At 40.6% G+C, this 12,849-nt stretch overlaps 1 protein-coding gene across 1 annotated transcript in view; it reads left to right on the top strand.

The window, feature by feature from the left end:
- USP6NL (USP6 N-terminal like) overlaps positions 1-12,849 on the top strand; it is a 1,978,038-nt gene that overhangs the window by 216,164 nt on the left and 1,749,025 nt on the right. The window contains exon 2 of the mRNA XM_044088303.1: positions 7,265-7,347. Coding sequence (XP_043944238.1) covers positions 7,344-7,347 — 4 coding nt within the window. The 5' untranslated portion in view covers positions 7,265-7,343. The remainder of the gene's footprint in view (positions 1-7,264; positions 7,348-12,849) is intronic.

Genomic DNA, 12,849 nt, shown 5'->3' with positions numbered 1-12,849 from the left:
GCCTCAACTCCCATTGCCTTCTTTCAAAGTCTTCTTCCTCTGGCCTCAGTTACAGCCAGGGAATTGTTAAGAGCTCTGGATTTCATGGCCTCCACCATTCATATGATCCCTGTAGCCAGACTTCACATGAGAATGCTTCAGAGGTTTCTAAACTCAATTTGACTTCAGCAGTCTCTCCCTCTAGATTTCATAGACCCTCTTTTTCCATGTCTGAAGCTGAAAATTCAGTGGTGGTTTCAGCAGTTGTCCTTCAACCCAAGGCTTTCTTTTCAACCTCCATTCCCCACTCAGGAGCTGTTCACAGATGCTTCAGACATTTGATGGGGGTTTCCTTCAGCTCTCTAAAAGTGGAATGACTGGTCGCTTCAACAAAGGAAAGACCACATTAATGTCAAAGAGAAGAGAGCTCTTCTCTTGGCTGTTCAAGCATTTCATCCTCTTTTCATTCCAGGGCCCCTCAAGGTACTGACAGACAATTCCACAATTTTGTGGTATGTCAACAAGCAAGGGGGGGGGGGGCAAGATCTCATCTCCTGTGTAGATTAGCACTTTGTGTAGGAGCTAGCTATCCAGTATCAAGTGACAGTTGAGGCAGTTTACATTCCCTCAGGTCAGAACATTATGGCACGCTCTCTGAGCAGGTTCACATCACAATCCCAACAACGGATGCTTCATAGGGATGTGTTTCCAGATGTTGCCCACCAGTAGGGTACTCATCAAGTAGATCTGTTTGCCTCCCCTCTAAACAGACAGCTTCCTCTTTTTTTTTTTTTGTAACCTGATGTCCTTTGGACTGGAAGGTGGATGCCCTCTCTTTTGCCTAGAAGGGGATGTTTCTTTATGCCTTCCCTTCCTCTCATTCGAAACGTCCTGTTCAAGATGAAACAGGATGCTCCTAAAATCTTGTGGGTGATTCCCTTTTGGCCCAAATATCATTGGTTTCCTCTTCTTCTGCATTTAGCTAAGGGCAGTCTTCACAAGTTACCTCACAGGGTGTACCTACTCACACAAGACAAGGGATCTCTCATCCATCCCCACCTATCCACTCTTTAACTAATAGTGTGGGTGATAGGATTTTCATTCCATATATACACCTTTTTTCTGAGGAAGTGCTTAGGGTCCCGAAGAGGCCATGAAACGTACTACTATGAAATCCTACTTGTCCAAATGGAAGAGGTTTTATGTTTGATATCTTCCTTGTAACCTGGATCCACATTCTGTGGATGTTCCATCGGTTCTGCCTTTTCTGTGTGAATTGCTCAATGCTGGGTTGGTGTATTCTTGTACTAAGGCCCTCTTGTCAGCTATTTCGGATTGTCTGCCTCTAGCACCCCCCCCCCATCTTCTAGATTTGAGGATAAGCAATTTATTAATGGTGTCCTTCATATTAGACCTCCCAGGAAGCCTGTTGCTCCTTCTTGGGACCTTAAATTTGTTTTGGAGAAATTGACTTGGGCTTCTGTTGAGCCTGCAGCTTCGCCTTCCTTGCACCCATTGTTCTTGGAAGACTGTTATTTTGTTGGGCTTTACTTCTGTCAGGCAGATGTCTGAGCTTCAAGCCCTTATGGCTGTTCCCACTTTTTTAGTTTAACATATGGAAAGGGTGTCTCTTTGTACCAATCCTTCTTTTCTGCCCAAAGAGGTGAATGTCTCTTAATCAGTCTATTCATTTGCCCATTTTTCCCTTCTCCATCTGCTAGTGAGAAGGTTTTGCACAGTTTGGATGTGTATAGACAACTCAGATTTTATTTGGTTAAGTCCAAAGCTTTTTCATCCCAAATCTTTGAGATTGGCTGTTTCCAAGCAAACTGTTTATTCCTGGATATCTACAGCCATTTCTTTTTTTTTTTATTATTCTTTTCATGGCAAGAGCCTTCCATCAGTTAACAGTCATTCTGCTAGGGCTGTGGCTTCTTCTGGTGCTTTTTTTCAAGGTTTTAGATAGTAACTTTATTTTTGAGGCAGCTACCTGGACTTCTGTGCACACTTTTACCAAGCACTATAAGTTGGATGGGATATCCAGGGCTAGAGCTGGTTTTATTAGGGCCATCCTTCATGGGTTCCTAGAGGGCTCTACTGGTCCTCCTCCTCTCTATCTCCATGAAATTTTGCACTTTCCCTATTGTAAGGAATACTGCAACAGTGAAATGGAGGGACTTAGTACAGTTGTGTAAAATCTAACCGTAATGGTTGATGTCCTTCTCTTCACTGTTAAACTATTCATTCCCTCCCTCCTCCTTCTGGTTCTTTTCCCTCCTTGATGTGCCTGGTACCTCTCTAATTCCTAGACTTGCATTCCTACTGGGTCTTTAATATCTGAGGGATGGTGCATCTAGCCGTCACCTTTATGCTCTTCACTGTATGCAGGGAGCATACTTGTGATGTATGGCATACCCTTAGCAATCTAAAGGCATTGGTATACTGTCTGGACATGGGGCCGCCCTTGGCAAGGGATCCCAATTGTAAGAAATACTGCAACAGTGAAGAGGAGTTCATCTACTGTTATGGTATGTTTTTCACAACTGTTCTTTCGGTAGGATTTCTGGCAGCTTCTGTACAGATGGTACTACAAGCCAGGCTCAACTTGATGGTTCTGCAGTGGAGTCTTAGGACACAATGGAATTGAACAACGCAACCAATGTTTCAAACCATAAATCTTACACAACTTTACATAAAACACTTGCTGTGATGGTCAAACCCAGACAAATACAGTACAGGAACCACTTTTGTTCAGCCTGTACCCACTTTCATGGTAACTGCATATGCGTCCTAACTGGAGTGGGAGACATTAGCAATACTGGCTGATCCTCTGGATGTGGACTCTTCAAGAGGCCAAATTGCACATCAGCATTTTGTACATGAGAGCAGTCCTCCTAGCACTGAAGGCATTTCAGAACTTGCTTCTCCAAGGTGCAGTGTCCATTTTCTCAGACAATGTAGCAGTTATGTGATACATAAAGAGGAACCTGATCTTATCCCCTATGCAGAGAAACCATGATGCCTTATGAATGTCACATTACATCACTTTCTCATTGCAACAGATATCCCAGGGACTTCCAATGTGATGTGAACAGGTTGAGCAGACAAATCATGCTGACATGAATGGTTTCTCAGTGATTCAGTAGCTCTCAATATTTTTCAGAAGTAGGGATACCGAGTTGCAGTCTTGCATCACCATTAATTGTCAAATGTAATAGGTTCTTGTCCATCTTCCCTCAAGAAAAAACTTCCTCCAAGAGATGCCTTCTCCCACGTTTGGCCTTTGGGGCTTCTGTATTCATTTTCCCCATTCCCACTCAAATCAAGATTTCTACAAAAAGTAAAAATGTGCAGAGCCAAGGTCATTCTCATAGCAGCATTCTAGCTCCACCAGATACGATTCCTCCTGCTGTGCCCTTATCTGAAAAGAAGGCCCCTTCTTCATCAGCACCATTTTCTGCTGTCTTATCCATATGGGCAGTCTCATCTAGAGATGTGCACCTTTCACTTAAACTTACAGTTTCTCCAGTTCCACCAGTGGCCAGGGACCCTGTGGCCCCATCTGTAGTGATCAATTTAAGTATGGCCTCACAAAGACTTTCTACTAGAAAGCTATATAAATGAAGGTGGAAATATTCTCTGTTTATCCTTTCTTAGACCCTGTATCCCAAGCTTAACTTTTCTAGTGGATATTTTATAAAAAGGATCTTGGGCTTCTTAATCCTTTCTAAAGTTTATGTAGCCGCCATATCATCACATCACCAAGGCTTTTCCTGTATATCCTTAGCCTCCCTCAAATTTTGTAAAGCAGTCTTAAAAAAAAAAAAAAAAAAAGAGTTTTTTTTTTGTAATTACTGTGGATAAACTTTAACTTGCCCTGATCCTCATTGGGATTTAAATTTCATTCTAGAGAAACTATCACTTTCCCCCTTTGAACCTGGTAACCCTGATGATATTCCTATTATGTAGAACTCTTTCTGGCAGCCATTACTTTTGCTAAACAAGTTCCAGAACTGCAGGCCTTATCCTCTAGATGTCATTATGTCATTTTTCATAAAGGTAGGGTGAGATTGAGGGCTAACCCATTCTTTTATGCCTAGGATAGTTGCACTTTCAAAAATCAGTCTAGTCATCTTGCAATATTTTTTCAAGATCACTTGAATAGAGGTGACTATCAGTTGAATTGCTTAGATGTACACAGATAACTTGGATTTTATCTTTACAGAACAAAATAGTTCATGAAGGATGACCAACTGTTCATCTGTTGTTTCATTAATGGATCCATGCCATCTAGACTGAAAGCATACAATGTCCGAGCTCAACCAATGTTTACAACTTTCCTTTGAAGTTTTCCACTAGAAAAAAATTATGCTGCTGCTACTTGGTCTGCCTTACATACCTTCACCAAATATTACAGTTTACATATTTTGTCCAGAGCTTGGGCCAGAAATAGAGCCTATACTCTTAAAGGCTTGTTATCTTTAGGCCACCCAAGGCCTGTTTGGGAGTCTGCTCTTCAGTTATAGTGTCCAGACAGGACACCATCCTAAGTACACAAGGTTATGTACTTACCAGAGTGTTAGCTGAGCTATTCCAGCTAAATCTACCTAAACCCCCTCCAAATTGTTATATCTGGAGATACTGACTCCAATCTTGAACGTCAGAGGTCTGGTTTTCAGCTTTGGTTCTTTGGGCTAGACTGTCATATCATATTACAGACCACAATTTGAGATAAATCTTGATCTGGAGATTCATGAGAGCAAGGGCTTATGGGATACAGGAGGAGCTCAAGTTAAGAAACTTTTTTCCCAAACACCTTTATTGAATTATTACTTATGACAAAAGCAAATTTGAATTCATATAAAAGTAATCAAACTGTATTAACATAGCAAACATTATACTTCACATATATTGCTATATATCACATTACCTAAGCAATATTACATAAATTATTCAATTCCTGCCTTTTTTTAAACAAGAAACATAATCATTAAACCATCACTTACTACATAGGCAATCATACATTTATGTAAATGAAAACAAACCACACTAACACAGTCTTAATTGCAAGCATTTTACATCACAAATCATACTGACACACTCCTAGCTGCAAATATTATGCATCACTTATAATCTGCATAATCTACCCAATCTTTCTCACTCAGACGTTACATGGAAACGTTGTTGATGCGAAGAAAGGCAGCAGGCAACCAATCCGTTATTTCCTGTGTCTGGACAGATACCAGCTAAATCTAAATCTAACATTCTGAGGTATAGATCTTGCATTTCTATTAACTTTTTAAGTGAAACACCCCCCGTTTGTTTATTTATTTATTTGTGTATGGCCAGAGTTGTTGAGCACAGATGTTGAGAAGTATTGTGTTAAAGTGTCAGCTAGGAGAGCCTACTTTAAGCTGGTATTGTGCCTCCAGCATCTTGTTCAGTCCTTTGTCGGTGTGTGTGTGTGTGTGTGTGTACGTGTGTGTTTGGCTTGTTATCTTTAGGCCACCCAAGGCCTTTTTGGGAGTCTGCTCTTCATTAATAGTGTACAGACAGGACACCATCCTAAGTACACAAGGTTATGTACTTACCAGAGTGTTAGCTGAGCTATTCCAGCTAAATCTACCTAAACCCCCTCCAAATTGTTATATCTGGAGATACTGACTCCAATCTTGAACGTCAGAGGTCTGGTTTTCAGCTTTGGTTCTTTGGGCTAGACTGTCATATCATATTACAGACCACAATTTGAGATAAATCTTGATATGGAGATTCATGAGAGCAAGGGCTTATGGGATACAGGAGGAGCTCAAGTTAAGAAACTTTTTTCCCCAAACACCTTTATTGAATTATTACTTATGACAAAAGCAAATTTGAATTCATATAAAAGTAATCAAACTGTATTAACATAGCAAACATTATACTTCACATATATTGCTATATATCACATTACCTAAGCAATATTACATAAATTATTCAATTCCTACCTTTTTTTAAACAAGAAACATCATCATTAAACCATCACTTAGTACATAGGCAATCATACATTTATGTAAATGAAAACAAACCACACTAACACAGTCTTAATTGCAGGCATTTTACATCACAAATCATACTGACACACTCCTAGCTGCAAACATTATGCATCACTTATAATCTGCATAATCTACCCAATCTTTCTCACTCAGACGTTACATGGAAACGTTGTTGATGCGAAGAAAGGCAGCAGGCAACCAAGCCGTTATTTCCTGTGTCTGGACAGATACCAGCTAAATCTAAATCTAACATTCTGAGGTATAGATCTTGCATTTCTATTAACTTTTTAAGTGAAACAGAGTAATTTTTAAAAACTGTCCTTGACTTTGCCCCCCCCCCCCCGTTTGTTTATTTATTTATTTGTGTATGGCCAGAGTTGTTGAACACAGATGTTGAGAAGTATTGTGTTAAAGTGTCAGCTAGGAGAGCCTACTTTAAGCTGGTATTGCGCCTCCAGCATCTTGTTCAGTCCTTTGTCGGTGTGTGTATGTGTGTGTGTATGTGTGTGTGTGTGTGTGTGTGTGTGTGTGTGTGTGTGTGTGTGTGTGTGTGTGTGTGTGTCTCTTTCAGCATTTCCCGGTTAGGGTACTGGAATTCTGTTAAGATTGTTACATTGTTTCCGCAGAATGCTTCTAGTTCTCTTGCATTTCTTATTGTAATTTATCCCTCAGTGTGAGAAGCTCTCCTTAATACTGTTTTTTTTGTATGTTTCCTTATTCCCATACACAGATCCCTTTATGATGTTACTGCATTTACTGCATACAATCCATTTTTCAGAGAATTAAAACGTCTTTGTTGAAAAAGGAGCATAGCAAATTTTGTCTGATTTTTGTTATTTTGTGGTTTTACATACTACTTTGCAAAGTCCAGTACAAGATCTCTTGTAATGTATCCAATTCAGACATAAAGTTAATTGTAGGTTTAGCACATCTTTTGTAACAAAGGGCAATTACTTGAGTTCTTTACTGGACAGGCAGCATATTGTGATAATGATGGTGATAATGATATGGCTTGATCACTAGCTAGAATCTGTTAAATGTCTGCTGTGGTGTTCATTGCTGAGTAACAGTTGGGTGCAGTATACCAGAGTAGGTAGTTACTTCAAGCTTAATTGGAGATTTATTATACAGTGAGGTTATTAAAAAAGCAATGGAAGCAAAGACGCCTGTTGACTTGTCTACAGTTGCAGCAGGTAGAAGACAGATGTAACAGAACAGGCATGTTATCAAACTTTTGCCTTTGTCTCTTTCAGGACATGTGTGCCTTTGTAGAATCTTCAGGGAAAAGTCACCACTCAGTACCTCATTTGGACCACATGCTAATAAATCGTCATGAGTAAGTAAATTGTTAGAGCTATTTCAGTAGTGTTGCATTTTTTCATATGAAATTTAATTAAACATTGAGTTGCCGTACAACAGTATTGTAGGATTGCTATTTTTCAAATCACCTGTTATAAAATCGTGAATTTAAGTTCTGTTTTGAAGGACTTTCCCTGTTGCTTTATTTCACTGTATAAATGAGACATTTAGTCGCCATTAAATATAATTGGAAAATAATCAAGCGGAAGAGGTAGTGTCTGCCAGTGGAACAGAAGAGCGGTTCTAAGCTGTCTTCAAGTCAGTTGTTTGACCTCGTCATATCCTTTTGCTAGTTTTAGAGATGTAATTTAATTTTAAACAGAATTCAATCTTTGTCAACAGTATGACTAAAGCAGTTAGGCAGCATGGCATCTGAAACTTTTCCAGAAGACTAACCTTCCCCTTTCATTCATACTGAAATTCAAAATGTCTTCCTTCTCAGATCTGTTTTGCCATACTTCAAAGCAGAAGCCTCAGAGAAATGGCCCCAGGCTACTTTTCAAAAATGTACACATTTCTGAGAAATATTTCATAGTTTGATAATGTTTAAGGTCAAAAATCAAAGTGCTGCAAGTTGTTCATCTGGGAATAATTTGCAGTGATATCAAGAATATTACAAATGATGTAGACGGTAACTGTGTTGCTAAGCTTAATGCCTGGTAACTGTGCTAGTAAGTTTAATGCAGCTAAGAAACCTAAATTAATTAACAGTTGAAGTCTTGCATCTGTCTTGAATAAGAGAAAAGCTAAGCATTAATTGACGATCAGGAGATTTATGATGTGAGTGAGGGTATGGTATTTAAATGTTACATTTTTTATTGGCTATGGATGTTCTTTTGCATGCAGGCATGGATGGACCATCACACAGTACAAGTCAGTTAAGGCAGTAATATCCAAAAGATACACAATTCCCTTCCACACCTCTCCTCAAACCCCCCACCCCCCAAACAGCCTGCCTAGCAGACAAGTACACCTAGAAGGAGGTGCAAAACCTTTTAAAGACAAGAACTATCCATCAGATTGCACCAGACCAGAAAGAGATTACTCCAGGTTCTTTTTGGTTTCTCAGAAAGGCAAAGGACTGCAGGCCTGTACTTGAGTTGTTTTTTTTGTGGCCTCCAAATGATAGCATTCAAATATTATCTGACCCTAAAGGCCATCTGTGTGTATGGTTCCTGAAGTAGACCTAAAAGGTATGCTTAGAAGACTCTTGGATTGAGGACAAGAACAATCTTATTTGGAAATGTGGTCTGCATATTATAATGTAACTTTTTAAATAAAGCTCAGTTAATAAGCGAGTCCCAGTGCTGGCAGTGGTGATGAGAAAGGGTAAATATTAAATTCAATACAAGAATTATTGCTTATAAGTAAAATCTGTTTTAGTGATTTGATAAATGTATCTCCTTTAGTGACTAGAGCATCTCACTAGTTTGAAGATTTGATAATTGCATGTTCTGCATTGACTATGGAATCTAACCTACATTAAGGTCCTGATTGTTATGTTCAGCTTTTAGTGGTGGTAGCTGGCATGTTCTAGCTTACAAAATGTATTATGTGATGGTAGAAAGCTGCAGTTTAGACTAAAATAATTAGTTGTGCCTTAAAATATGCCTCTAATTGGTCTTTTCACTTTACAGTTTTAAGATTAATGGGTCCCTGAGTTGAATTCTTCTCCCAAGTCACCCAGCTTCCAAATCATGTTTGAGATTTGCTGTGATTTTGTGTTGTCTCTGTCCCATAGTATCTTGTGTTGTTCCTTAACATTTTCTTATGTAGAGGCCATATTAATGCCTTATTTTATTCATAGTTATTTTCTTATGTACTGACACATTGTAAATGCTGTGTCTGTAGGCATTGCTCTCCGAGTCATGTCTGTGGGATCCACTCTGATATTCTGCTTCAGTGTCATCTACATTGCAAATTTGTACCTGCCTAGTATGGTGTACATTTCCACGCTAAGCGCCATTGGGTCTTTACTCCCTAGACACAGACACAGATGCAGATGCATGCACAGAAATTTTCTGTGGTTGTCCAAGCAGAGCCCTTGACTGACACTGAGCTGAATGAAAACTGATGTTTAAGTATTGAATCCATTTTTTTGTTTCCTTCTTTGTAATCATTTTGTGCTTACCACAGCTGAAGATTTTGTTTACATTTGTAAGTAGTAGATGTTCATCGTGTTTCACTGTTGCAGTCATTACACTTGGGTTATCCTGCTGGCAGGTGACCCGCAGTCGGCCTGAGTTCCAAAGTCTTGGTCCGGTGTTGGTTGCTGTCACCTCTTCCCTGAAGTCAGTGCGCCAGGGGTATAAAAGCTGCAACCGACTCCATTTTCTCCAGTCTTTCTTGCCGCGCGGTGCCCAAAGCAAAAGCAGTTCACAAGTGCCGGTCAGCCGACTCCTGAGATATTCAAAATTGAGTTTCAGAACCAAAGTCTTCAATAAAACTAAGTACCCCTTTGGGGAAACTTTTTCTTGCTCCAGACCGATGTCAGTAAAAGTTAATAATTGTATTTCTTGTGGGAAGCAAATACCTCATAAGGACTTTCACTCTTACTGTATTCCTTGCCTAGGCCCTGACCACGATGCTACTAGTTGTCGGTTTTGTGCTAGATTCAATAAACGCACTGTTAAATGTCGGTTTGAATTTGCTTCACATTATTTTGGCTGAAGGTTTAATTACATAATGCCGTCAGAACAACCGACGACTTTAATTTATAAAAAATGCAAAGACAAAGAAAAGGACAGGTATCCGAGGTCCAAAACCGACGACGAAGCCTCTTCTAGGCCAGTCGCCGGTTCACCGGTTCTCAGTGAGGCGCTTTCGCAGCCCCTGACACCCGCTACCTCAGAGCCACAGGCCGTAACCGACAGCCTCGTGGAGACACCTAGGCCTGTAGAAACTCAAGGTATTGGGCCTACGGAAACTATACCCCCAGATGGGTCCGGAGCCACTGAGCAGGCATCGGATTCTGAGGGTGTTTTCAGACCTTCACAGCTTACAATTAAGTCCACTACAGCAGCAAAGGCAAAGTCAAAAACTCCATTAAAGACGAGGAAACAAGTACAGCATTCTCCAGAACAGTCATCCATGCTAAAGAAACAGATGCTTAAAATGGTCGAAGACCTAATTACTTTAATCAGGGGTTCCCATCCCCCTCCTGACAAAAGGCCTAGGCAAGACACTGATTATGATGACCAGGTTTCCATTTCCTCTGATTCCTCTTCTGATCAGGGATATTCTCTCCCTCCCTATGAGGACTCTGATGCAGAAGAGTCCATACCTTCAGCCTCTCCGCCTGAGGATTATTATTTTGGGGAAACCCTGCACACCATGAGGGAGCATTTCCATTGGGAGAGCCAGGATTATTCAGAATACAAGAAAAGGCTCAGAGACTTCCTTTTATTGCCTCAGCACAGGCCCCTGGCTATCCCCCCTGTGCTTGATATTGTTGATGATGTTTTTTCTGAATCCAGTCTGTCTCCTGATTCTTTACCCCCTGCACCAGTCAAGCCAGACAGGTACTACAGAGTCCCTGACTCTCATAAATTTCTTTACAAAAACCCCGCTGCAGACCCAGAAACAATTTCTCAGGGTCCTAAGGAGGTTAAGGCTTCCACTGCTAAAAACCCTGTCCCCTCGGATAGGGATTCCAGAGCTCTGGACAGATGGGAGAAAAAAGTTTACACTTCTGTTAATTTAGCTGTAAGAGCTTTAAACTGTCAGTTTCACATGCTTAAATACCAACAGTACCTCATGTCATTGTTAAAACAGAAAATGGTTTCAAATACAGAAAGTCCTGACAGTAAGGAAATGCAGGATTTATTGCATGCAATTGAACAAGTGGGAAAGCATACTCTGCAATGTGGTTTTGATTCATTAGAGGCTTCTTGTAGAGCCGCAGTTACAGGCTCTGTTATTCGAAGGCATGCTTGGTTGAAAGAACAAAGTTTACCTGACCATGTTAAAGTAAAATTATTGGATGCTCCATTACAGCATGATACTTTGTTTGGTGTTAAAGCAGAAGAGGTGTTAAAGAAAATGGAGGATAAAGCAAAGTCAATGCAGACAGTAAAATATTTCTTACAAGTTCAACCACCTAGATTTAGCAGAAACTGGCCTTCAATAAATTGGTCCTTTCCAGTGTCAGACAGGCCACAAAGAGGCAGATCTCAGCCCCAAGGCTCCTACAGACCTAAACAATGGGGTGCTTCAGCCCCCAAAGGAGGGGGAGACAAATCACAACCTTATAGGAAACCGTCCCAATGACTTCCCTCTGCAAATGCCAAGCACTTACCTTTTGACAGCACCCCTAGGGGGAAAACTAGCACTTTTCTCAAAAAATTGGCACATGGTCACCCAGGACCAATGGGTGCTGAATATTGTTTCTCAGGGTTACAGGTTCCACTTCCACATGCTTCCAAAACTGAAAGGTATGCCAGACCTGGCACAAAACCAATGGGCAGATGCACAAAAACAGATTGCTGCTCTTATGAACATGGGAGCTATTCAAAAAGTTCAACAGCAAGTACAGAGACAAGGATTTTAATCAAGACTTTTCTTAGTACCCAGAAAGGACAAAGCCTGGAGACCAATACTGGACCTGTCAATCCTAAACACTTTCCTGGATGTTCCAAAATTCAAAACATTAACCCTACAGCAACTTCTGCCCATGCTGGGCAAGAAGGCTTGGCTAGTTACTTTGGACCTCAAGGAGGCATACCTGCATGTCCCAATCAGACAATCTTGCAGAAGATACCTCAGATTCATAGCAGGCTCAATGCATTACCAATTCTCTGCACTGCCCTTTGGATTATCTACTGCTTCCAGGGTCTTCACAAAATGCCTGGCACCAGTAATTGCATTTTGCAGACAAAAAGGAATTAAAATATATCACTACTTGGACGACTGCCTTATTCAAGCAGAGAACAAGGACATTCTTCCAAAGCATCTGGTGTAAAAAGATTGCTAATTTGCCTAGGGTACACAGTAAACAAAAATAAATCAAAACTAGTGCCCTCTCAAAAGATAATATTCCTGGGTGCAAGCTTAAATACAACTGCCCAGATGGCTTATCTCACGACAGACAAACAAAGGCAACTGCTCATTGCTTTCAAATGATGGCAACAAAAACCTAGCTCCCTGCAAGAAAAATTCTGCAGGCCCTGGCCTTCATGGCATCCTGCATTATACTAATTCCATATGCAAAACTGCATATGAGGAAACTACAATGGTATCTAAAAAGTGTTCAGCATTGTCACAGCCTGGAGATGATCATAACTTTAATTCCCTGCCTACAACAGGAGTTTCGATGGTGGTACCAGGCCTGTTGCCACAACAAGGGACAGCCTTTCACCTTGCCCACAGCCAGGCAGACAATAACAACGGATGCATGGGATTATGCCTGGGGGGCACATATGGCAGGAAAATGTATTCAGGGCACGTGGCCCAAGGAACAAATGCATCTTCACATCAATCA

The sequence above is a fragment of the Protopterus annectens genome, chromosome 11.part0, assembly GCF_019279795.1.
Source record: "Protopterus annectens isolate FY-2018-M chromosome 11.part0, PAN1.0, whole genome shotgun sequence".
Lineage (NCBI taxonomy): Eukaryota > Metazoa > Chordata > Ceratodontiformes > Protopteridae > Protopterus > Protopterus annectens.
This window is presented reverse-complemented; position numbering and strand designations above follow the sequence as displayed.